This window comes from Lissotriton vulgaris, chromosome 2_1 (genome assembly GCF_964263255.1).
Source record: "Lissotriton vulgaris chromosome 2_1, aLisVul1.2, whole genome shotgun sequence".
Classification (NCBI taxonomy): domain Eukaryota; kingdom Metazoa; phylum Chordata; class Amphibia; order Caudata; family Salamandridae; genus Lissotriton; species Lissotriton vulgaris.
The window spans coordinates 390,809,569-390,836,230 of NC_141687.1; the positions used below are offsets into that span (position 1 = coordinate 390,809,569).

General features: G+C 49.7%; 2 protein-coding genes across 3 annotated transcripts in view; one reads left to right on the forward strand and one right to left on the reverse strand.

Moving 5' to 3' along the window:
* Positions 1–1,866: 1,866 nt before the first annotated feature.
* Positions 1,867–25,850, reverse strand: LOC147730427 (uncharacterized). The gene is made up of 3 exons (XM_086954066.1): positions 25,212–25,850; positions 6,745–6,946; positions 1,867–2,712 (listed from the first exon to the last, which is right to left on the reverse strand). The coding sequence occupies exons 1-3, from the start codon at positions 25,848–25,850 to the stop codon at positions 2,015–2,017; spliced, it is 1,539 nt and encodes a 512-aa protein (XP_086810192.1). The 3' UTR covers positions 1,867–2,014.
* NDUFB3 (NADH:ubiquinone oxidoreductase subunit B3) overlaps positions 9,410–26,662 on the forward strand; it is a 180,778-nt gene continuing 163,525 nt past the window's right edge. The window contains exon 1 of one of the 2 annotated variants that reach the window (XM_086955236.1): positions 9,410–9,556. The gene's annotated coding sequence lies outside the window, so the exon portion shown is untranslated. Of the gene's footprint in view, positions 9,561–26,662 lie in introns of both variants that reach the window. The other variant, XM_086955237.1, reaches the window with a different exon arrangement.

Sequence of the window (26,662 nt, forward strand, 5' to 3'; positions counted from 1 at the left end):
TGAAGTGTGTATTTGCGTGTCTTACAATCAGCACATTAAAGGCGGCTTTCACATGGAGGGTGACGCATGTTGATTTAAGGTCGTATGAGGGGTGTGTTTGATGCTGCGGTCAGACGAAGGACACTTTTAGCATGGTGTTCAGCTCCCAGAGTTCTGAAGATTACCATTTCCTTGCATCAGTTGTTAATTCAGACCAGTATATTTTATTTGCATTATGGAATATGTAGTTTTTTAAATCCTAATATGGAACCAGCGCTACGAGTCTTAATGCAAAGAAGTATCCTTGACTTGATAACCTACTCGTACATTGACCTGGAAAATTTGGGAGCTTTCACACGAGGAACACCTGGGCAAGAGGGGGGTCACTTGGGACCAGGGCAGGCTCGCTTGCCCGGGAATGTGTCGCACCTTTTTGGAGGCTTACAACTGATGGTGACGTTAAGGGTCCTTCCCATGTCAAAAAGGAAGATCATCCTGGAGTCATTCTGGACTCATCGGATGATTACAGTTAGGCTATTCCTGCAATTATCCGGGGAAGTTATCCCAAGCCATCCTGAAGTATGCCTGTAGGACGAAAAATGTAAATGTGATGACGAACCTAGACTCATCACAAAAACTACATTAGGATGGTGTTCTGATGACTTCTACTGGCAGGGAGTGATTACCTTTTACAATTCCACGAATACTAATAGACAACTTCAGGATGTGTGAGAATTACTCCAGGATGGGTTCTAGCTAATTTAAGGATGACTGTCAATTATTCCAGGATGATCCTATAACCGCTGCAGGATGGAAGTGGTTTACTCTGGAATGATCCCATGACAATTTCTGGATGAGTGTGGATTATTCCTGGATGATCCTATGACAGCTTCAGGATGGCTATTGATTACATCAGAATGGCCCGATTATATTTTCAGAAAGAGTGTTGATTACTCTAGGACATGGGTACTCACAAACTTTCTCTCGGGGGCCAAATTTACAGTGTAGTTTGTTTCCGAGGGCCGCACAGGTGGGGGCGGGGTCAGTGGGGCAGGGCTAGAACAAAAAACCTATGACCACGAGGTTGATCACAGGTCCCTGCAGTGGATGCCTTCTTCGACTGCGCCACCACACCCGGCATAGACACATCTATTTCCCTCCCTCGCTCCCTCTTTCTCTCCATCCCTCGCTACCTCGCTCTCTCCATCCCTCGCTACCTCGCTCTCTCCATCCCTCGCTACCTCGCTCTCTCCATCCCTCGCTACCTCGCTCTCTCCATCCCTCGCTCCCTCCCTCACTCCTTCGATCCCTCTCTCGCTGTCTCTCTCCCTCCCTTGATCCCTGTCTCTCACTCCGTCTCTCACTCCCCGTCTCTCTCACTCCCCGTCTCTCTCACTCCCCGTCTCTCTCACTCCCCGTCTCTCTCACTCCCCGTCTCTCTCACTCCCAGTCTCTCTCACTCCCCGTCTCTCTCACTCCCCGTCTCTCTCACTCCCCGTCTCTCTCACTCCCCGTCTCTCTCACTCCCCGTCTCTCTCACTTCCTGTCTCTCTCACTTCCTGTCTCTCTCACTCCCCCCTCTCTCTCTCACTCCCTCCCTCTCTCTCACTCCCTCCCTCTCTCTCACTCCCTCCCTCTCTCTCCCTCCCCCTCTCTCCTTCTGTCTCCCTCCCCCTGTCTCTCTCTCTCCCACTCCCTTCCCCGCCCACACTCCCTTCCCCGCCCACACTCCCTTCCCCGCCCACACTCCCTCCGTCGCCCACACTCCCTCCGTCGCCCACACTCCCTCCGTCGCCCACACTCCCTCCGTCATCCTCTGTCGCCGTCCTCCCTCTCCCTCCCTTTCTCTGTGTCCCTCTCCCTCCCCCCTCTCTCTCCCTCTTTCCATCCCTCCCTCTGTCTATGTCCCTCGACCTGCCTGTGTGTCAGCCCCGGGTGAGACAGCTTCCTGACACACACAGCCGCACCCAAGCACTTCACAGGTTGTTAAAGGCCATTTGAATGCTAATGAGGCTTTATTGTATTCCACCTCATCTTAGGCCCCTGCAGCTCCACTCTGGCTAAGTGAGAATTGCCCGACCCTGGCCCCCACAGAGCAGCAGAGACTCTCAGAGTCGTGCTGCAGCAGACAAGCTTTAAAATAAAAAAATACATTGGTAGGATGTCTGCAAGGTCCGCGGGCCACCAGGGAAGGCTTGCCGGGCCGCCCCTGGCCCGCGGGCCCTACTTTGAGTACCCATGCTCTAGGATGACGTGGTGAAAGGGAGGCATGTTTTTGTCCTTGATATTTGGATTTAAGCGGGGACTCCAAGTCAAGTTCATTTTCACGGTCTGATGCGTCATTTTTAGTTGTGGATTTTTGATGAAGGACACTAGCCATCCCTGCTAAAAGGGCCAGGTTTTCAAGTTTCTGCAAACTCATCCGCGAACTTGCATCACCAGGCTGAGAAGTTGTGCTTTCAGCATGAGCTTTGTTACCCACTCTTATATAATCCAGTCCACTCTGCTTGGCTTTTTTGTCCTTGCATCTTTTTTCTGCAATTTCTTCCTCTTGTAGTTCGCGTAACCCCCTCTTAAGTCTACCAGCGCTTCCCCGATTGCCACAGTCCATTAACATCGGCTTTTCCTCCAGTGCCTTTTGAAGTAACACCTGTTTTAGACCCTCTGTTGTGGCAGAATAGCTTGCAATTAGCTCTTGAAAAATATCCTGAATCATTAGACACTGTTTCTTCACTAAAAAAAAGCAAGAGAAAAAAAATATATGTTTACATATAAACTTCAAAACAGATAAAAACACACCGACCACTTGCAATATATATTCACGCTCTAGCCATAATATTTAAATAAAGAGGTATTGATAATAAAGGACAAATGTACAATCTATCCATAACCAAGTAAGTCAGTTTTGCTTAATAGACAGTACACATTGTAAGCCTGAACTTGAACCTCCTGAAAAAAGTTGCCTAAATAAAAGTTTATCCAAAAATGGCTGCCTTATAGTAGTATGTAGAAAAAGAGCCCAATGTCTGGGTTCAGAGACCTGTCTCGTGTGGTGGCTAACTTCCAGATAGTATCTAAGTGTAGCCCATGAAGAAAGAAAAAATGTATTTCTTATAGTCCCCTCACTCACCGGAGTTTCCTCACGGTGACATGCTTCATCATTGGGGTCCTCCCAGTTCTCTACGAAAAGGGGCGTGCTACGACTTGCGAACTACGTAGGAGCACTGTAGTTGTGAAGGACTATGTGTGGTGTAGGGGAAGTGGAGTGGATGGGTGTATGCGAGTTTAAAAATACCGTGCTAGTGGGCCTCAATGTTTTATTCTGCTCCTAGACCGGTATGTTAAAAATGGGGTTATACTGTACACCAACCAATAATGTAGCTGGATTCAGTATAAGGTCAACATGTTTCACGCTACCCCTAGCGTTTCGTCAGGACCATACAGGGACCAGCCCTGTATTGTGCCACTCCTAAAAAACCTAGAATTAGGATTAGGAATCTGTTAGTGCGAAATTATATTTACAGTCATTAACGTTATTCCTATTTGGTACACGTGTGGTTCAACATACATACGCTTGGCTTTTTGGGCGAATGTATTGCTCACTGATGAACCTGTAAAAGAAATGAATAGAACTCAATTAAAAAACACCTCGCCCCTATCTCAGCAGAGATCGGGGACATATGCATCCTTTAACATGTACGTTTCAGATACACGTACATAGATGCACACGGTCTATATGGTGTGGTTTCACCATATTGGTGTGTGCACACATTCAGCGCCGGTGTCTGCTCGCCAAACTGCACCTGTGGTGAAATTAACGTGAAATTTCGTAAACAGACATACGGAAGTGACTGTACAAAAAAACCGAAAACAGTGAACACACAACCAGAGAATAATCCAGATATTTACTTTTGTAGGTGTTTAATAGCACATCATGGTCTCTTAGGGGGGCGGTAGTGCCTCGGTGGAAACAATGCTAAAAGAATTTCAGGATTGTAAAACACGTGGTTAGTAATCGAGCGTTTTTCGTAATTGAATCAAAGGCTTGGTATTCTCTTCCCTAGCTTAGGGGTTGGATTCGTTACACTTACTTCCAAATCAGCAATGCCGCGCAGTGTTACCTAGTTGCTTCCCCTCGGACCGCATCTTACAATGTGATCCGCGGGCTTGGTTTTTGTTTTCTCCGGTTTCCGGGTTGGAGCTAGACTGTCTTGCTCCGGCGGCCATCTTAGGTGGATGTAAAAGAGCCTTGTATCGGTCTTTCTTCAGTTTCATTTGTTTTAGCCCTTGTTACTGAGACGGTTTCATAAAGCGCCGTTTTTTTAATAACCTCGTTTTTATAAAAGACACAGGGAATTCTTCACAATGTAGGGAGAAAAAAAATGTTCCCAAAAAACACGTTCATAGACTTTGTAATTTCAGGTGTACATAGCAAAATAACAACCTCATGGACGAGGTAAAAAAAAGGAGATTTAGAGTTGTTACATTAATCATAAGATTTTGTACTGGTTTTAGGGACATTGCAGTATATATATCATGTCAGCGGTTGAAAGCACCCCAAGGTATATCATCGTTCAGCCCGCTTATATCTGTCTGCAATCTGAAAACCAAACGTTGCTCACGTTCATGAAGAGTTTTTTCAATGTTTTCTTTATTCCTTACACACTCGAGGACTACCCATTTTAAGTCATTTGGTGTGTGGGTTTTTTCAATAAAATGGTTAGTCATGCGTGTGGTGGACTTCTTGCAACGTATATTGCTCCTATGTTCCACAATTCGTGTGCTGACCTTTCTTGAAGTCATGCCCACATAATGTAAATAAAGAAAACATTGAAAAAACTCTTCATGAACGTGAGCAACGTTGGGTTTTCAGATTGCAGACAGATATAAGCGGGCTGAACGATGATATACCTTGGGGTGCTTTCAACCGCTGACATGATATATACTGCAATGTCCCTAAAACCAGTACAAAATCTTATGATTAATGTAACCACTCTGAATCTCCTTTTTTACCTCGTCCATGAGGTTGTTATTTTGCTATGTACACCGGAAATTACAAAGTCTATGAACGTGTTTTTTGGGAACGTTTTTTCTCCCTACATTGTGAAGAATTCCCTGTGTCTTTTATAAAAACGAGGTTATCAAAAAAACAACGCTTTATGCAACCGTCTCAGTAACAAGGGCTAAAACAAATGAAACTGAAGAAAGACCGATACAAGGCTCTTTTACATCCACCTAAGATGGCCGCCAGAGCAAGACAGTCTAGCTCCAACCCGGAAACCGGAGAAAACAAAAACCAAGCCCGCGGATCACATTGTAAGATGCGGTCCGAGGGGAAGCAACTAGGTAACACTGCGCTGCATTGCTGATTCGGAAGTAAGTGTAACGAATCCAACCCCTAAGCTAGGGAAGAGAATACCAAGCCTTTGATTCAATTACGAAAAACGCTTGATTACTAACCACGTGTTTTACAATCCTGAAATTCTTTTAGCATTGTTTCCACCGAGGCACTACCGCCCCCCTAAGAGACCATGATGTGCTATTAAGCACCTACAAAAGTAAATATCTAGATTATTCTCTGGTTGTGTGTTAAATGTGTGTTCACTGTTTTCGTTTTTTTTGTACAGTCACTTCTGTATGTCTGTTTACGAAATTTCACGTTAATTTCACCACAGGTACAGTTTGGCGAGCAGACACCGGCGCTGAATGTGTGCACACACCAATATGGTGAAACCACACCATATAGACCGTGGGCATCTATGTACGTGTATCTGAAACGTACATGTTGAAGGACGCATATGTCCCCGATCTCTGCTGAGATAGGGGCGAGGTGTTTTTTAATTGAGTTCTATTCATTTCTTTTACAGGTTCATCAGTGAGCAATACATTCGCCCAAAAAGCCAAGCGTATGTATGTTGAACCACACGTGTACCAAATAGGAATAACGTTAATCACTGTAAATATAATTTCGCACTAACAGATTCCTAATCCTAATTCTAGGTTTTTTAGGAGTGGCACAATACAGGGCTGGTCCCTGTATGGTCCTGACGAAACGCTAGGGGTAGCGTTAAACATGTTGACCATATACTGAATCCAGCTACATTACTGGTTGGTGTACAGTATAACCCCATTTTTAACATACCGGTCTAGGAGCAGAATAAAACATTGGGGCCCACTAGCACGGTATTTTTAAACTCACATATACCCATCCACTCCACTTCACTTTCCCTACAACACACATAGTCCTTCACAACTATAGTGCTCCTACGTAGTTCGCAAGTCGTAGCATGCCCCTTTTCGTAGAGAACTGGGAGGACCCCAATGATGAAGCATGTCACCGTGAGGAAATTCCGGTGAGTGAGGGGACTATAAGAAAGACATTTTTTCTTTCTTCATGGGCTACACTTAGATACTAACTGGAAGTTAGCCACCACACGAGACAGGTCTCTGAACCCAGACATTGGGCTCTTTTTCTACATATATCTCTTTAGGAGGATGACCTGTTCTTTAGTACCTCCTTTTCCCTCCATTTTGTACATGCCTTATACTAGTGCCACAAGCTAAACGTTTCAGTCCTTTTCATAAGTGTTACATTTGTCTCTGGAAAGCAATCCAAGGCATATATGGGGACATGCATGTTCATTTTTACTGTCCATTATTGGACTAATTAATCACAAATGTAGGTTTTTACTGAAACAGGTTGGTAATTTGTACCGTTATCCTGCAGTTGCAAACTTATTATAAAGGTTTACTTATTGTGCTTACCAGATGATTGGAACAGAATCATAGCTTTAAAATCTCTCTCTTCGGTGATTGGCCGACCAGCTTCATCTAGATTTTCGACCAGCCATTTACAAAGAACTTCCCTGGGATTGTCCAAAAGCAGGAAGTCACCATCTTTTCGAACACACACAGAATGATCGCAAGTGAAAAACAGGACGTTGAATGAAACCACGATTATGTCCTGCTAGATATAAAAATCAGGAATTAGTTTGTGTGCGGTTTAAGTTTCAGAGGTAAAATACAAAGCATATCAAACTGATTAACAGATTTAATTGGAGAAAAGCACCCCAAAAAGTACACTGACCTGGTGCAATTTCTATCTAACATGCCTAGATGTTGGACTACAAAGAAGTGTTTGGGCATGCACTGAAGACCATTGAGGAAATTACCTAATAATCAACTTTATTTTTGGAGAGCCAGAGTGCATGCTTAGGTCTTGCTGCTCAGGGCAAATAGTAATAGCAAAGTAGAGGCATTGTGAGAGAAATAGAAGAACTATCAATAAGTGAACTTTCACACGGGGTTTGTGACGGGAAAGTTACCTATCCCCACAGATGCATAGGGAGTCAGATGCCTGCTACCCTCTGCCCACCGGCACCCCAACATGAAAGGACAAGCGTTAAAAATGCAATAGGTTTCACCTTTTATTAAGCTAAAGGTGTTAGCTTTGCTAGTAGTATTGTAAGTTAATTGTGCAATATGGAATGGCTTTATAAATGAAACAAAAAGACATTACAATGGCAAATACATAAAGCAAAAGCATTGGCATAGCCAATAGGTCTCCCCTCTGGGACCTTATAAGTGTTTTGCCAGAGGTGTTTGGAAGTTTGGTAAGAGATGCAATTTAACATAAAGGGATCCCATACCTCGTTGACACATGCAGTACCCGCAGTTCAAACGAGAAGATGGCATGGGGAAACCTCTTATAAGATCTCAATCAATGGGGAAGGCACGCGTTACTGCAACTTGTGCGTGCTTTCACCGTATAAATATTTAACACATGATCTGAGGCAGTTGAATGCTAGAAGAAAGAGAGAAAGAGAGAAGGAGAGAAGGAGAGAGAAGGAGAGAAGGAGAGAAAGAGAAAGAAAGAGAGAGAGAGAAAAGCATTGGGCCAGGATGCTTGGTTGGAAATGGTGCCTGCGCAGCTCCCGTCGAGACCCCAGCTCGAGGTAATACACAATCCTCCATTAAGGCAGGTAGATGATTTACCGCGTCTCAGCCGCTGTGTAAACACCGCCACCAGGACACGCAGGCCCCTGGGGCCGAGTGCCGCTTGGCCATGATTGAAACCCAATGGGCTGGAATTAATAGGAAATATTAATGCGATTTATCTTAGGGCTCGATCCCTCTGCCTCAATACTTTAGCAGTAGGCCAGGTTGTAACTGGATAATATATGGCTGGGATCGATAGTGGCAGATGTAACAAGACCGGCTTCATTTTTACAGAGATCTTAGCGGTAAAGGTAAATTAGCGCAAACAGGGAATACGTAATTGGCCCTGTCTCAATAATATATACAAACGAGTTAAAAACATTGCTTGCATGCACATGGAACAAAACCAGAATGATAGCCAGTTTTGCGAAAGTAGATATTGCAAGATGTTGGAATGCGTCTGACTACGTCTCCTAAATAGGGGTAAACCTCAATCGCCACAGGCAACCAGCCCTTTCAATTACACAAATAGCAAACAAAATAAGGAACCAGCATTACAACGGCCAAGTTATTTGAAGCATTTATCCTTATGCTTTGAAACGCATCCATGAAAACTGCCAGTGTTTTAGAAGATGTGCTGAGCAGCACACTACACAACTTGGGGAACGTGACCAGGATTCAACAATAGAGCACACATTCATTTAGTAATGAAAGCTCACTACAAGTTGCAAGGACACAAGTAATGCTCAACAATATACAGTATTCCCATAAATAAATACGTTTAGCCTTCTTTGATTGACAACTTTTCAGTAGATCGAAAACTGTTCCATTTGGTCTAGAATACACGCAGGTGCACTTGGAACCAACATGGGACCTACAATACACGGGCAGTGATTTATTTTTCCTTACGGCGAAGAACTTGCTGTAAAACACATTTTTTAGGCTTTTTGCAATTTTCCACAACTTACACAGGCACGCACTACGTCACACGTACACAAAAATACACATGCTCAAACACAAAAGGTGCATATTAAACAAGCAGGCAGGCTGATACAGACAAACATCAAACACACATAATGCACACACATTGCAACACAGGCATTCATTATAACACGTACGAAGCACACACATGCAGGGAGCTGCGTCTGAATTTGGCCCCTTAATGAAAACTCGTGCTTTCCGAAAAATGAGGAAGCTGGTCTGGGACGGAAATTGAGCAGCTGGGACCGAGAGCGGAGGATCGATGCTGCTCTTTTTTAAGACAGGCAGCACTATGCATGGGGGCTCTGACCCAGGATGGGCGCGTGCAGATATAGCGTGGAGCTTGCCCCGATGGACTAACATCTACCCCCCTGGTAGCAGCTGCAGCACTTACCTGAGTATACGCTGGAATCGATGAAGGAAGTGGAGTTGGAAAAATAAAGAGACCGATGCCAATCCATCTGTCCCTTTTCCATTGCACTTACGGCGGTCTTCGATCTTGCCGCAGACCAATGACGTCACTTCCGGCGTCCCGGATGTGCGTAGGCTTTTGGAAGAGGAATCCTCCGGCTTCATGTATATGCAAAGTTGAGAGAGCTGCTCTCCATTGAGGACCTGCGGTTCAAGTCCCAGCCAGCCGGCAGACTGTTGGTTTACAGTAGGTGATTTTGGCATTGTGTTCGAGGCAGCTGTGCTTTTTAAAAATGTATGTTAGTATTGTGATTGAGTGAATTCGGCAGTCACCATGACGACAAAGCTTGTTTTGATTTCTCGGGCCATGAGAAGGTCGGTCTGTCCGCAGTTGTTTAATGAGTCTAACAATTCGCTTCTCGGCCTTTTGGCTAAGATCAAGTGTAGTACCACTTGCCTCCCCTAGGGGAGGGCGGTCAGTTGGGATGTTTTCATTGGACTTCGTGGGTCAATGATATTCCCAATATGGTGAAACGAGATTCGGAATCGGAACGGAAGGGGACGGTACCGAAACGAAATATGACAGAAATGTCATAACGTTTTTAGTAGCCTGGCATGCTGGACTGTCGGGCAGGAACCCCAGTGGGGACTGACTGGCAGGCCGGCTGAATGGTGATTTTTTACGTAGGTCAGCAGGCGAGACTGGGCTGCTGTGCCAACCGGCTTGGGCTGACAACCGGGCTGATGACCTTGGATGGAACGACAGGGCCGAACGGCATGCCTGGAAGGCTAAGTCGCCCCCCTGTCCAGGCGAACCCTCCTAGGTCCGACCGGCACAAGGCCAGCCAGCTAATGGCTGTCTGCGGATTGGTTCCCCGCTTTCAGCTGGGCTGGTTGGCTGCTGGATGGAGGTAGTAGCAGGACAGACCGGGGTTGGCTGAAAAGATAAGCCATGCCTAGTACCCCCTGGGCAAGTAGGCCAGGCGAGACGGCTCGGTTGAAGGGCGAGGCCGGCGGGTGTGGCAGACTGGCCAGACCTGCTGACTGAGGGTGTGACGGGTAGGAAAAAAAAATAAAAAAACAAGCATTGGAAATGCAATAGGTCTCGCATTAGAAAAGTTGGAGTTATTGGTATTGTAAATGACATATGTTATTTATTTGTTGGTTTTTAAAATTGTTAAATTGATGGCTTTGTCATTTACAATGCCAATAGTTATAACTTTTGCGAATGTGACACCTATAGCATTTGGAATGCAACATATTTTGTATTTACGTGACTTAGATGACAGCTCTTGTCGTTAGGCCACATCTCTAGAGAGCAGGAGAGTGCAGCAGGGGAGAGAAGCACAGCAATGCAATAGGTCTTGCATTAGGAAAGTTTGAGCTATTGGTATTGTAAAGGACACATTTTTTATTTATGTGCTTGTTTTGAAAATAGCGAATTAATAGCTTTTTTATTTACAATGCCAATAGTTTTATCTTTTGCAAATGTGACACCTATTGTAACACAATATGTGTTGTGAGGGGTTGAGGGTGAGGTGTTGAGGGTGAGTGAGGGTGAGGTGTTGAGGGTGAGTGAGGGTGAGGTGTTGAGGGTGAGTGAGGCTGAGTGAGGGTGAGGGGTTGAGGGGGAGGGGTCGAGGGTGAGGGGTTGAGGGTGAGGGAGGGTGAGGGGTTGAGGGTGAGGGGTTGAGGGTGAGTGAGGGTGAGGGTGAGTGAGGGTGAGGGGTTGAGAGTGAGTGAGGGTGAGGTGTTGAGGGTAAGTGAGGGTGAGGGTGAGGCTGAGGGGTTGAGAGTGAGGGTGAGTGAGAGTGAGGGTGAGTGAGAGTGAGGGTGAGTGAGGGGGTGAGGTGTTGAGGGTGAGGTGTTGAGGGTGAGAGAGGGTGAGGGTGAGTGAGGGTGAGTGAGGGTGAGTGATGGTGAGGGTGAGGGGTTGAGGGTGAGTGAGGGTGAGGGGTTGAGGGTGAGTGAGAGTGAGGGTGAGTGAGGGGTTGAGGGTGAGTGAGGGTGAGGGATTGAGGGTGAGGGATTGAGGGTGAGGGGTTGAGGGTGAGGGGTTGAGGGTGAGTGAGGTTGAGGGTGAGTGAGGGTGAGGTGTTGAGGGTGAGTGAGGGTGAGGGGTTGAGGGTGAGTGAGGATGAGGGTGAGTGAGGATGAGGGGTTGAGGGTGGGTGAGGGTGAGTGAGGGTGAGTGAGGGTGAGGGTGAGTGAGGGTGAGGGTGAGTGAGGGTGAGGGTGAGTGAGGGTGAGGGTGAGTGAGGGCGAGGGTGAGTGAGGGCGAGGGTGAGTGAGGGCGAGGGTGAGTGAGGGCGAGGGTGAGTGAGGGTGAGGGTGAATGTGAGTGAGGGTGAGTGAGGGTGAGGGTGAATGTGAGTGAGGGAGGGTGAGGATGAGGGGTTGAGGGTGAGTGAGGGGTTGAGGGTGAGTGAGGGGTTGAGGGTGAGTGAGGGGTTGAGGGTGAGGGGTTGAGGGTGAGGGGGTGGGGGTGAGGGTGAGGGGTTGAGGGTGAGGGTGAGTGAGGATGAGGGGTTGAGGGTGGGTGAGGGTGAGTGAGGTTGAGGGTGAGTGAGGGTGAGGGTGAGTGTGAGTGAGGGTGAGGATGAGGGGTTGAGGGTGAGGGGTTGAGGGTGAGTGAGGGTGAGGGGTTGAGGGTGGGTGAGGGTGAGTGAGGGTGAGGTGTTGAGGGTGAGTGAGGGTGAGGCATTGAGGGTGAGTGAGGGTGAGGTGTTGAGGGTGAGTGAGGGTGAGTGAGGGTGAGGGTGAGGGGGTTGAGGGTGAGTGAGGGTGAGGGGTTGAGGGTGAGTGAGGGTGAGGGTGACTGAGGGTGAGGGGTTGAGGGTGAGTGAGGTTGAGGGTGAGGTGTTGAGGGTGAGTGAGGGTGAGGTGTTGAGGGTGAGTGAGGGTGAGGTGTTGAGGGTGAGTGAGGGTGAGGGGTTGAGGGTGAGTGAGGTTGAGGGTGAGTGAGGGTGAGGGGTTGAGGGTGAGTGAGAGTGAGGGTGAGTGAGGGTGAGGGGTTGAGGGTGAGTGAGGGTGAGGGGTTGAGGGTGAGTGAGGGTGAGGGTGAGTGAGGATGAGGGGTTGAGGGTGAGTGAGGGTGTGGGTGAGGGTGAGGGGGTTGAGGGTGAGTGAGGGTGACTGAGGGTGAGGGTGACTGAGGGTGAGGGGTTGAGGGTGAGTGAGGGTGAGTGAGGGTGAGGGTGAGTGAGGGGTTGAGGGTGAGTGAGGGTGAGGGGTTGAGGGTGAGTGAGGGTGAGTGAGGATGAGGGGTTGAGGGTGAGTGAGGGTGGGTGAGGTATTGAGGGTGAGGGGTTGAGGTTGGGTGAGGGTGAGTGAGGGTGAGGTATTGAGGGTGAGGGGTTGAGGTTGGGTGAGGGTGAGTGAGGTTGAGGGTGAGTGAGGGTGAGGGGTTGAGGGTGAGGGTGAGTGAGGGTGAGGGTGAGTGAGGGTGGGTGAGGGTGAGTGAGGTTGAGGGTGAGTGAGGGTGAGTGAGGGTGAGGGGTTGAGGGTGAGAGGGTGAGGGGTTGAGGGTGAGTGAGGGTGAGTTAGGGTGAAGGGTTGAGGGTGGGTGAGGGTGAGTGAGGATGAGTGAGAGTGAGGGTGAGTGAGGGGTTGAGGGTGAGTGAGGGTGAGGGTTTTTTATTTATGTGCTTGTTTTGAAAATAGCGAATTAATAGCTTTGTTATTTACAATGCCAATAGTTGTATCTTTTGCAAATGTGACACCTATTGTAACACAATATGTGTTGTGAGGGTGAGTGAGGGTGAGGGTGAGGGGTTGAGGGTGAGGGGTTGAGGGTGAGGTGTTGAGGGTGAGTGAGGGTGAGGTGTTGAGGGTGAGTGAGGGTGAGGTGTTGAGGGTGAGTGAGGCTGAGTAAGGGTGAGGGGTTGAGGGGGAGGGGTCGAGGGTGAGGGGTTGAGGGTGAGGGGTTGAGGGTGAGGGAGGGTGAGGTGTTGAGGGTGAGTGAGGGTGAGTGAGGGTGAGGGGTTGAGATTGAGAGGGTGAGTGAGGGTGAGGTGTTGAGGGTGAGTGAGGGTGAGGCTGAGGGGTTGAGGGAGAGTGAGGGTGAGGGTGAGTGAGAGTGAGGGTGAGTGAGAGTGAGGGGTTGAGGGTGAGGGGTTGAGGGTGAGTGAGGGTGAGGGGGTGAGGTGTTGAGGGTGAGGTGTTGAGGGTGAGGGGTTGAGGGTGAGGGGTTGAGGGTGAGGTGTTGAGGGCGAGGGTGAGTGAGGGATTGAGGGTGAGGGATTGAGGGTGAGGGGTTGAGGGTGAGTGAGGGTGAGGGTGAGTGAGGGTGAGGTGTTGAGGGTGAGAGAGGGTGAGGGGTTGAGGGTGAGTGAGGATGAGGGGTTGAGGGTGGGTGAGGGTGAATGAGGGTGAGGGTGAGTGAGGGTGAGGGTGAGTGAGGGTGAGTGAGGGTGAGGGTGAGTGAGGGTGAATGTGAGTGAGGGTGAGTGAGTGAGGGTGAGGGTGAATGTGAGTGAGGGTGAGTGAGGGTGAGGATGAGGGGTTGAGGGTGAGTGAGGGTGAGGGGTTGAGGGTGAGGGGTTGAGGGTGAGTGAGGGTGAGTGAGGGTGAGGGGTTGAGGGTGAGTGAGGGTGAGGGTGAGTGAGGATGAGGGGTTGAGGGTGAGTGAGGGTGAGGTTGAGGGTGAGTGAGGTTGAGGGTGAGTGAGGTTGAGGGTGAGTGAGGTTGAGGGTGAGTGAGGGTGAGTGAGGGTGAGTGAGGGTGGGTGAGGATGAGGGGTTGAGGGTGAGGGAGGGTGAGGGGTTGAGGGTGAGTGAGGGGTTGAGGGTGGGTGAGGGTGAGGTGTTGAGGGTGAGTGAGGGTGAGTGAGGGTGAGGGTGAGGTGTTGAGGGTGAGTGAGGGTGAGGTGTTGAGGGTGAGTGAGGGTGAGTTAGAGTGAGGGTGAGGTGTTGAGGGTGAGTGAGGGTGAGGGCGAGTGAGGGTGAGTGAGGGTGAGTGATGGTGTGGGTGAGGGGTTGAGGGTGAGTGAGGGTGAGGGGGTTGAGGGTGAGTGAGGGGTTGAGGGTGAGTGAGGGTGAGGGTGAGGGTGACTGAGGGTGAGGGGTTGAGGGTGAGGGGTTGAGGGTGAGTGAGGGTGAGGGTGAGGGGTTGAGGGTGAGGGGTTGAGGGTGAGTGAGGATGAGGGTGAGTGAGGATGAGGGGTTGAGGGTGGGTGAGGGTGAGTGAGGTTGAGGGTGAGTGAGGGTGAGGGTGGGTGAGGGTGAGTGAGGGCGAGTGAGGGTGAGTGATGGTGTGGGTGAGGAGTTGAGGGTGAGTGAGGGTGAGGGGTTGAGGGTGAGTGAGGGTGAGGTATTGAGGGTGAGGGGTTGAAGTTGGGTGAGGGTGAGGGTGAGTGAGGGTGAGGTATTGAGGGTGAGGGGTTGAGGTTGAGTGAGGGTGAGGGTGAGTGAGGGTGAGGGGTTGAGGGTGAGTGAGGGTGAGGGTGAGTGAGGATGAGGGGTTGAGGGTGGGTGAGGGTGAGTGAGGTTGAGGGTGAGTGAGGTTGAGTGAGGGTGAAGGTGAGTGAGTGTGAGTGTGAGTGAGGGTGAGGGTGAGTGAGGGTGAGGGGTTGAGGGTGAGTGAGGGTGAGTTAGGGTGAGGGGTTGAGGGTGGGTGAGGGTGAGTTTGGGTGAGGGGTTGAGGGTGGGTGAGGGGTTGAGGGTGGGTGAGGGTGAGTGAGGGGTTGAGGGTGAGTGAGGGTGAGTGAGGGTGAGTGAGGGTTGAGGGTGAGTGAGGGTGAGTGAGGGTGAGTGAGGGTGAGGGTGAGTGAGGGTGAGGGTGAGTGAGGGTGAGTGGTTGAGGGTGAGTGAGGGTGAGGGTAAGTGGTTGAGGGTGAGTGAGGGTGAGTGCGGGTGAGTGAGGGTGAGTGAGGGTGAGGGCGAGGGTGAGTGAGGGCGAGGGTGAGTGAGAGTGAGGGTGAGGGTGAGTGAGGGTGAGTGAGGGCGAGGGTGAGTGGTTGAGGGTGAGTGGTTGAGGGTGAGTGGTTGAGGGTGAGTGGTTGAGGGTGAGTGGTTGAGGGTGAGTGGTTGAGGGTGAGTGGTTGAGGGTGAGTGGTTGAGGGTGAGTGGTTGAGGGTGAGTGGTTGAGGGTGAGTGGTTGAGGGTGAGTGGTTGAGGGTGAGTGGTTGAGGGTGAGTGGTTGAGGGTGAGTGGTTGAGGGTGAGTGGTTGAGGGTGAGTGGTTGAGGGTGAGTGGTTGAGGGTGAGTGGTTGAGGGTGAGTGAGTGCGGGTGAGTGAGTGCGGGTGAGTGCGGGTGAGTGAGGGTGAGTGAGGGTGAGGGTGAGGTGTTGAGTGTGAGTGAGGGTGAGTGAGGGTGAGGGGTTGAGGGTGAGTGAGGGTATGTATGTATGTATGTATGTTGAGTTTGAGGGTGAGTGAGGGTGAGGTGTTGAGGGTGAGTGAGGGTGAGTGAGGGTGAGGGGTTGAGGGTGAGTGAGGGTGAGGGGTTGAGGGTGAGTGAGGGGTTGAGGGTGAGTGAGGGTGAGTGGTTGAGGGTGAGTGAGGGTGAGTGAGGGTATGTATGTATGTAAGTATGTATGTTGAGTTTGAGGGTGAGTGAGGGTGAGGTGTTGAGGGTGAGTGAGGGTGAGGTGTTGAGGGTGAGTGAGGGTGAGGGGTTGAGGGTGAGTGAGGGTGAGGGGTTGAGGGTGAGTGAGGGTGAGTGAGGGTGAGGGGTTGAGGGTGAGGTGTTGAGGGTGAGTGAGGGTGGGTGAGGGTGAGTGAGGGTGAGGGGTTGAGGGTGAGTGAGGGTGAGGGTGAGTGAGGGTGAGGGGATGAGGGTGAGGGGTTGAGGGTGAGTGAGGGTGAGGGGTTGAGGGTGAGTGAGGGTGAGAGGTTGAGGGTGAGTGAGGGTGAGGAGTTGAGGGTGATAGAGGATGAGTGAGAGTGAGGGTGAGTGAGGGCTTGAGGGTGAGGGGTTGAGGGTGAGGGGGTGAGGGTGAGTGAGGGTGAGGGGTTGAGGGTGAGTGAGGGTGAGGTGTTGAGGGTGGGTGAGGGTGAGTGAGGGTGAGTGAGGGTGAGTGAGGGGTTGAGGGTGAGTGAGGGTGAGGGTGAGTGAGGGTGAGGGGATGAGGGTGAGGGGATGAGGGTGAGGGGTTGAGGGTGAGTGAGGGTGAGGGGTTGAGGGTGAGTGAGGGTGAGAGGTTGAGGGTGAGTGAGGGTGAGGAGTTGAGGGTGATAGAGGATGAGTGAGAGTGAGGGTGAGTGAGGGGTTGAGGGTGAGGGGTTGAGGGTGGGTGAGGGGTTGAGGGTGAGTGAGGGTGAGGTGTTGAGGGTGAGTGAGCGTGAGGGTGGGTGAGCGTGAGGGTGAGCGTGAGGGTGAGTGAGGTGTTGAGGGTGAGGAGTTGAGGGTGGGTGAGGGGTTGAGGGTGAGTGAGGGGTTGAGGGTGAGTGAGGGTGAGGGGTTGAGGGTGAGTGAGGGTGAGGTGTTGAGGGTGAGTGAGGGTGAGGGTGGGTGAGCGTGAGGGGGGGGTTGAGGGTGAGTGAGGGTGTGGGTGAGGGGTTGAGGGTGAGTGAGGGTGAGGGGTGAGGGTGAGTGAGGGTGTGACCATATCCATTCCAGACACTGATAATTAATTGGCGACAAAAGTTATTATTTGACGTGGCATATCTTAATTGCTAGGTTTTTTAATTACTAGTTGATGTTTAATTTCTGTAATCATTTTTTTAAGTATGCACCTCTTAAAAAATAAATATAAATGTTGCTTGTTATGTATTTCCATTTGTAGACCTAGAATAGTTATGGTGCATTGTATGTAGCTTTAAAAAATAAAAATGTAGACTGCTCAATGTATTTCCGTGAATAGATGCAGGTTGCCTCTTTCTGTCAAATAATATCCCTTGTTCAACTTACTATAGTGGCGCGGCATACTATGAAGCAGAGGAGGACTGACTGTCAGAGCCTTGCTCTTTCCTCTCTTGCCAACAGGGCCACTCCAGAATAAGACCACGAAAACCATAATTTGTGAAACATGGCCATTTGACTCGCAGCCCGGTCAGTGGAGGGGCTCCGCTTTCTGATCCGTAGAGGCTGATGCGCAGTCACTTTCTTGAAGAGGAAATGGGGAATAAAAACTTTACTTTTGCAGTGATGTCGATGAACCTGGCTTGATGTCACACTGCTGCATTGTGCTGATTTTCTAAGTAAAAACATGCATAGTGAGGAGCACTAATACGGGTTTGAGATGGTGGAAGAGCTGCTTATCTCTTATGGAGATAGATTATCTGGGGGGAGGAAGGGCTCCTAATGGGAAGTGTAGACGGGGAGAAATTGAGAAAAAAGCTGAGCAGGGAGGGTGTTATTGCGGCTATCTGTTTGCCCGAGGGGAGGAGAAATGCAGGCCTGAGGCAGAGCACACGCTGAGAAGCTTGTGGGAGGGGGGCTGGGCTGCCTTTGATCTGGTAATGCGAGGCAGGCAGGCAGGCGGCTGGTGGCATTGTGCACGCGCTTTTTAGGGCTTGCGCTTGCGCAATGACCTAAAAAGCACATGCACTTGAAGAAATCGCCAGTGGAATCGCCAGTGGTGGATCAACACTGGATAAGCCGTAATAGAGCTTCGCCAGCGATGCGCAGAAGCGCATCAGCAGGCGAGCCCTAAAAATGAGTCTAACAATTGGATTCCACTAAACTATGAGGCAATTTACAAGAACCTTGCGCCACTTTTGCGTCACTTTTCCCATGTTAAAAGTGGCGCAACGGGCTTGTAAATCGGCCCCTATGTGTTTATGGAAATACTCTATGGAGGAAGTGCAGCCTGGGGGTACAGAAAGTATAATTTGCAATCACAGCAGCGCCTCCCGGCATTCCGCATTCATAAACAGTTTGGGGGTTTGTAGGGCTTTTGGATTTTAGGGCGTACATGGTCATTTTAGGGTTGAGGGTGGGTTTGTGTTTTGGGGGGGCCAGGTGTAATTTAAGGGTTTAGAGCATGTTTGGGTTTGGGGTGCGAGTGTTCATTTTAGGGTTTAGGGTGTGTTTGGGTTTTAGGGTACAAGGGTTAATATTAGGGTTTAGGGTGTGTTTGTGTTTGGTGCGCAAGGGTTAATTTGGGGGTTCAGGGTGTGTTTGGGTTTTGGGGTGCCAGGGTTAATTTTAGGGTGGGTTTGGGGGTTCAGGGTGGGTTTGGGTTTTGGGGTGCCAGGGTTAATTTTAGGGTTTAGGGTGGGTTTGGGGTGCAAGGGTTAATTTGGGGGTTCAGGGTGTTTGGGTTTTGGGGTGCCAGGGTTAATTTTATTTGGGGATCAGGGTGTGTTTGGGTTTTGGGGTGCAAGGGTTAATTTGGGGGTCCAGGGTGTGTTTGGGTTTTGGGGTGCCAGGGTTAATTTTAGGGTTTAGGGTGTGTTAGGGTTTTGGGGTGCAAGGGTTACTTTGGGGGTTCAGGGTGTGTCTGGGTTTGGGGTGCCAGGGTTAATTTGAGGGTTTAGGGTGTGTTTGGGTTTTGGGGTGCAAGGGTTAATTTGGGGGTTAAGGGTGTGTTTGGGATTTGGGGTGCAAGGGTTAATTTTAGGGTTTAGGGTGTGTTTTTGGGGTGCAAGGGTTAATTTGAGGGTTCAGAGTGTTTGGGTTTTGGGGTGCCAGGGTTAATTTTAGGGTGTGTTTGGGTTTTGGGGTGCCAGGGTTAATTTTAGGGTTTAGGGTGTGTTTGGGTTTTGGGGTGCAAGGGGGAATATTGGGGGTTCAGGGTGTGTTTGGGTTTTGGGGTGCAAGGGTTAATTTGTGGGTTCAGGGTGTGTTTGGGTATTGGGGTGCCAGGGTTAATTTTAGGGTTTAGGGTGAGTTTGGGGTGCAAGGGTTAATATTGGGGTTTTGGGGTGCAAGGGTTAATTTGGGGGTTCAGGGTGTTTGGGTTTTGGGGTGCCAGGGTTAATTTTAGGGTTTAGGGTGTGTTTGGGTTTTGGGGTGCAAGGGTTAATATTGGGGTTCAGGGTGTGTTTGGGTTTTGGGGTGCAAGGGTTAATTTGGGGGTTCAGGGTGTGTTTGAGTTCTGGGGCTCCCAGCTGCAGGAGGTCAGACGTTTATCTGCAATTCATTGTGCAATTATCCAACAGTTTGCATTTTTCTGGAAATCTGAAACCAAAGTGGTGGACGTGCTCTTTAACCCCTTCCATGCTGGTGACGAACCCCAGCCGTCATGCACTACGGTGCTCGTGTGCTGATGACGGCTGGGGTTCGTCATGGCCCGCCCGTGTTCTGCCGGCGGCCGCACACGGGGAAAATCGCGGCCGCACGGAAGGGGTTAAATAGACGAGCAATTCCTGTTAAAATCACTAGACACAAAAAAAACTTATTGCAAACACAATAGTACCTTTGAAGTATTCAGATGCTTATTTTCAAATCACCCCAAAGCCATCAGGAACAATGTCATCTTGTAAAGTTATCGGAGAGTCATTTACAAGTCATCATCAGGAATAATGACACCTTCTGAAGTCAGCGGATACTAATTTTCAAGTCATCCTTAAATCATCACGAATAATGACATGACACCTACTAAAGTCATCAGATACTCATTTTCAAGTCATCCTCAAATCATCATTCTGAGCTTCTGCAGCTTGCTGATGACTTCAAGAGCTTGATGATGTCTGATGACGTGTAAATGACTTCTAAGGTAGTTGGATGATCATCCAATGACTCTGGGATGGCTTCTAAAGTAATCCTGTTTGACCTGGGTTGTGGTTGAAGGGGATGGGGGGTGTGTAAGTGGGTATATGAGTGATTGTAAAGGCAGCGTATCCTAACTCCTCGACCTACCGCAGTGGGTACAACTGCACTCACGCAAATCAGAATTCTACGCCACTCGGACGCCCAAGTAATCAATTGCCTGATGCTTAGTTCTCTTTCTCTCGATCGAGCCTTTCCATGAAAGCAACCTTCTTCCAGTTATTAGGAGGTTTGTGCCTGAAAATATCGGCAACATAATTGCCAGATGACTTTTGAATGCTTTGACCCATTATTCTGAAAAGAACATCCTGTCAGTAGGCACTAGGTACTAGCTAGACTTCTACAGTTACTCCAGAAAGTTGTGCAGACTTCAGCAGATGTTCCTGTCGCCATGGGTTACTGGCTGTCATGCAAACGACAACCCTGGATCACACAGGTCTTCAAATACTCTGAAGTTAATTTGTCTTGGTCAAGAAGGAATTGGAACAAAATAGGGCAGTTTGGATTACGTCTTTATCCTAACTTTTCCAGACGGGGAATGTTGTTGTTCCCCTGTCTAAAGTGTAGAACTGTTTTCCTTCCAGATGCAATTTTCTTGCTGCAGTGCACACACAGCTCTTGTGCTAGGTAATGGCTCTCATAGCAGGTAGTGACGATACTGTCTCCAAGCCAGTGGTCCAAGTGGGGAAAAAAAGGGGGAACTGTGGGCGGAGAATCAGGGGGTGGGACTAGCCTGAGGTTTGGATCAGTGGGTGGAGTTAGGGGTGTTGCTAGAAATAACAAAACATAACATTTTTTTATACGTTTGGCATTTCACTGACCAGTTACAGCTTCTAGCGTTATTTAATTCAAGCAATGGATAAACATTTTTATTTGAGGTTTAATTCAGGAAAAAGCAAACACTCATAGGGAATGCAGGTTTATGTAAAGTGTGCGAACTATAAGCAGGAACATGTTACCTTAACGCTTTTACTCTCATTGTTCAGAAATCAATTCGTATTTTTGTCTCAAATATTGAGGACATAAATCCAGGGCTCCTCCTGTACATATGTGTTAAGCAGGGCTCAGAAGAGAAAGGGACTCTTAGGGAGAATCTGATCTGACTTACAGAAACCCACAAGGGCTCCTTCATGTCCATGTCAGCCAGCTAGCTGCTCACACATAGTATACAACATATGTATACAGGTGTCCTTTCATTCGGGAAGTGCACACAAAGCAGTAACCCACTGAGCTATGCACATAACATATTGCTCTCTGATATGCATGGTACACATTCTTTGCAGCAAGCATATTAACCCTCTGCACTACCTTAGATGAGTCAAAACAGCCATTGGACAAAACACGCTTCCATGTCTCTCCAGCAGGTACATTGATCACCGGAGTTATCTTGGCACTTTTATTGTTGCCCGAAACCGGCTGAATATACAAAGAACTTTGCAGTGTTTTTAAAACTCCTGCACTGCTACAAAACCGGCCCCCACAAACTAAACCGGCCCCCTACCCTTCCAGTTGCCCAGGGAAACGCCTGATGCCTGGAATGGCCAGTATGGCCTAGTTACTGTAAAGCCTTTTTCAATGCAATACTGCAGATATGTATGCTTATTTTATATAAACATCATGAATCACTGTTTGAGTAGGACACAGATTCTTCCTGAATATCCTTTGAATTTGGTTCCTGGCTGAATGGTACACATGAGCAGTTTGATACACAAAAGAATGAATCTGGGTAGGCCTCTGAGGTAGGCACATTAATGTTATTTATAAGGACCCTCACACAGGACCACTTACCTTTTTGACCTTCCTGTACAATACTTGCTTGTGCTTTACTATGCATAATCTTTTCGGCAGTGGTTTAAAAGTGTGCACCTTTTAACATAATCTTTCTAACAAGCAATATAATAATGTTTTTTTAACGTCTAGACACATTTGTACATTTTTTAGGGCCATGCCATACGGAACAGAAGTAAAGGCAGAATGCAATCATCTGTTCTGCAGTCCTGTGACTTTGAGTTGAAGAGAAGCTGGATTGTCCAGAGATAGATTTGGGTCCGGGCTGGGGTAACTCCCAGCCGAACCCTTGCTGAGGCAGAGGTTCTTTTGTTCTGCCAGAGATAAGCTCTTCTCTCGCTGGTTCAGAGACACACTTGCCATAAGTGGATTGGAAGCTGCATGACCCAGACGGTGATAGAGCGCGCAGGTCACCCGACTAATTTTTTTACCAAATATGGACACTTGGGCCCATAAAATATATATTGTTTTTGTTTGTTAAATTTGTACTTTATTACACCTTCAAAATATGCACACAGCCGTTATCGCCTACAACCCGGAGGCCGGCGGCATCAGTAGTTCAAACCCAGATCCCTGAGTAGAGGCCACACACACAGCCACTACGCCAACATCCCGGAGGCCTGGCGGCGCACCGAAAGGAAAGAAAGAAATGTGAAACAATATCAAAGTATGAAAGAAGCTGATGCCTGACCTCAGGATAACAAAAAAGAAAAAAAAAAAAAAGAAAAGGAAACCCAGCTAGCAGCGTTGGTGGTGACACTCCATATCGCAATGCGGTGTGCAAAGGAAATGCAGTCTGTATGCATATATTAAACCAACTTCTCAAAAACCTGAGGATAAAGTCTCCTCGGGGGGAGAAATGGAAAGGTGTAGTAAACCACAAAAAACCCACCCAAAAAAACAAAACCCTGCCCTACTAACTAGCCAGCCTACCTATACCCGTGTCCACTCGCCCATCCGCACCAACTACCACGTCTATAGTCGAAGTCAGGACCCATAGCAACTGACCCAAGGGCCCATTGGAACGGAGCAAAGTCCGAGAGGGACCATGCGAACCACCACCCAATACAGCCGTCACAGGTGTCCACCCAGCACACCACACATGCAAGACTCAGGCGGGATCCCCCACCCACCGTCAGCCTGGAAACACTCAACCACAATTCTCATCAGTCGACCATCGCCACCCCACCTTCCTGCAGCTCATCCAACTCCACCCCCTCAGGATCTGACTCACTGTCCCCTTGCGCGCTCTGGAATTCCTTAAATAACCCCCAGAAGTTCTTGGGGCGGCTTTTAGGGGGAAGCAGTTCACTGTACACCTCCGACTGCGTGCAGCAGTAAAGCAAATCTGCCTACCAGCGCTTCTTAGTAGGGACTGGCCCCCTCATCCAGCACAACGCAACCAAACGCTTGGCTGTCAGCAACGCCATGTCAGCAAGTCGCCGCAATGCCACTGGCAACAGTTTAGAGAAACCCAGCAGTGCCAGCGCCGGGCAGGGCAAAATCTCCACACCCAGGATAGAGCTAAGTGCCGTGAAGACCTCTCCCCAAAACTTATGGATAACAGGGCAAGTCCAGGACATATGTAGAAAATCAGCCACAGGGAAATGGCAACGTTCGCACTCCGCTGACTCCCGCAGTCCATACCTGTGTAGCCTATCCGGCGTGTAATATACCCGCTGCAGGTACTTAAAGTGAATTAGGCGGTGCCTGCTATTAAGTGAAATTTTCCTAGTGTTCGCGCAGCAATAATGCCACATCTCGTCCGAGATGGGAGACTGAAGGTCGGCCTGCCAGGCCAATCTGGCCTTGGAGGGGGGGCACTGCCGGTGCCCATCACCAAGTTTCTTAAGAGCAGTGATCAATTTACGGGAAGAGGGGGTCTTAATGACATACGTGAGCTCAGGCACTTCCTGCGGCTCTGCCAGTTCCGGGCCCAGTGATACCAGCGCCGCTTTACGAACCCTATGGTATTGGAAGCTATGCAATAGCGTCGCCCCAGGGTAGGACTGGAGAGCCTGCTGCGACGTCTTCATAGTGCCATTTAAGAAGAGATCCCCCAACGTGACGATGCCCAACTCCCGCAACGCCTTCAGTACGCCCTTTTCCGTTAGCGGGGCCAACCATACTGCCCACTCCACTCGCAGTAGGGGAGAGTACAACAGCTCACTCTCTCGGGAGCGGACCATTGCATGCCAAGCGTGGTTTGTGGCAGCAATGGAATCCAGGTTACCGACCCTTCGATCGGCTGGATGGCATATCGTGGCCGGGAGAGGTGTAGGGTCAGCAAAGAGGCGTTCCAATTTCACATGTGGGATGCCTGGATCCCCGTGGATCCATGTATGAAGATGTGCCCCCTGCGCTATCCTATAGTACCGTTCCAGGTCCGGTGCCCCAAGACCCCCATGTTCATAGGGAAGAAGGAGCGTTTGCCATTGGACCCTTGGCTGTTTGCCCCCCCACGCCAGTCGTATAAGCGTTTGGGTAAGCTGCCGAAAAAAGGCCTTAGAAAGGACCACAGGAATGTTTGTGAAGAGAAAGAGGAATCTGGGGAGCACCACCATTTTCATGAGCGCTATCCTACCCATAAGGGACAGCGGGAGCCTGCACCACACCTCAACATCGTCCACCAGTTTGGAATAGGCAACCCCGTAGTTCTCTCGTATCAGGACCTCAGGATCAGTGTGTATGCGGATCCCCAAATAACGTATGGAGTCCGTGGTCCATTGCAATGGGTACTCCGAGTCGAATGGGAGCGTTACCGGAGTCAAAGGCAACGCCACTGATTTATTCCAATTGACCCGAAGGCCCGACAAGGCCCCGAACCTCACCACTTCCCGCAGTACCGCCGAAAGGTTTGCTTCCGGGTCACGGACATACAGCAGAGTGTCGTCCGCATAAGTCGAGATACCAATCTGGTATGATGGAAAGTTGATTCCCTCGAACCTGTGATATTCTCTTATTGCGCAGGCCAGGGGTTCCGCCACCATGGCGTACAGCAGCGGGGAGAGGGGACAGCCCTGCCGAGTGCCCCTGCTGATCTCGATCGGGGCAGTGACCAAATTCCCTATCTTGAGCCGCGCAGTGGGTTTGTAGTACAGGGCCCCTAGCATCTGCAGAAATGGTTCTCCGAGCCCATACTTACGGAGGACTCTGAGCATGAACGACCACTCAACAGAGTCAAAGGCCTTTTCCATATCTAGGAAAATGGCCACAGCCTTATTTTTTTGCCGGACATGTTGAATAGTGCCCAACACCGTGCGGATGTTATAGGTTAGGTTACGCGTCGGGACAAACCCAGCCTGCTCCGGGGCGACCAAGTCTGGGACCAGAAGAGCCAAACGTGTCGCCAAAACCTTCGCATACAGTTTCGCGTCCACGTTAATCAACGAAAGCGGCCTGTAAGAGCCACATTCATTGGGGGGTTTGCCTGGCTTCGGGATGGTTATGAGCAGCGCCTCCCTCATAGATTTCGTCATGCTGCCTTGTTGACAAATATCGTCAAACAGGAACATCAGGTACGGGACCAGCTTATCCTGAAAGGCCTTGTAAAAAGCCACCGTGAGGCCGTCCGACCCAGGGGCGCTACTCGACCTCATTCCCTCTAGCGCCTCCGTAATCTCCTCTTTCTGGAACCGGGCCATTAGAAACTCCCTCTGCCAGTTAGCCAAGGAGGGCATTTGTATGTAGCTCAAGTAGTCGTCGATTTCCTCCTCAAGGTGGCCGGACTTCGACGAGTACAATGCCGTATAATAAGTGTGGAATTCTGCCAGGATATCCTGCTCCTCCGTTACCATGTCACCAGTAGCCGTCACCAACTCCCCAATCACTAAGGACGGCCTGCTGTTGCGCATCAGTTTGGCAAGGAGGGAGCCAGGGCGGTCTCGTTCCCCATACGCGCGCGCTGTGGCATATTTACCCATGTGTTTTATCTCCCTATCCGCCTCGTCATGAAATTCCTCTAACAGGGGCTTAAGTTTGTCCGTGACGTCAGCAGAACCCGTACCTCCCGCCTGCCGTTCCAAATCAGCCAGCTGTGTTTCAAGCAGTTTCAACCGTTGCCTGATGGCCTTGAGCACCCCTGAGTGTTTAGCCATCGTCATCCCTCTGATATATACCTTAAATGCATCCCAGAGCACCTGAACACTATCCACCGACCCCACATTAGTTGAGAAAAACACCTCTATGTCCTCGGCCAGCTCCCCTCTGAAGGCTTCGTCCAGGAGGGAATATGGGGGGAATCTCCAGGTAAACGGGGAAATCCTCCTAGCTGGGGCAACCAAGAGCAGAAGTAGAGGGGAATGATCAGACAGCGTGCGAGGCAACACAGTGCACCCCTTCACCGAATCAAGCAGGGACCGGGAGATGAACCAATAGTCAATCCTCGTATGAAGGTTATGGTAGGCTGAATAATGGGTGAACCCGCCCCGCACAGAGTGCCTATGGCGCCACACATCCAGCAGGTCCAACTTCACTAGTTCCGTTAACAGGAGCAGTGCCGAGGCAGGGGGGACCAGCCGACCTGTCTAATTCTGGGTTCAGAACCAAATTGAAGTCCCCCCCCACAGCATCCTAGAGCCCACATATAGTCTACAGCTGTCTGCCAGCGAGGCATAGAAAGTAGGAGAGTCATAATTGGGGCCATACACATTCACAAGCAACAAATCATGTCCCTTCCCCACACAACGAGCAATCACATATCGACCCTCCGGGTCTACAGCTACCTGCTGAAGCGACAACTGAGATTTAGGATTAGCCCAGGTGATCACCCCTCTTGCATGTGTGGTGAACCCTGCAGCAACGCATGCGTTCCCAAGACCCCTCGTCTGCAACATGGGACTGGACAAAGGCAGGTGGGTTTCCTGCAGCAAGGCGAGATCAATCTGGTGTCGCTGCAAGTAGGCCAGGA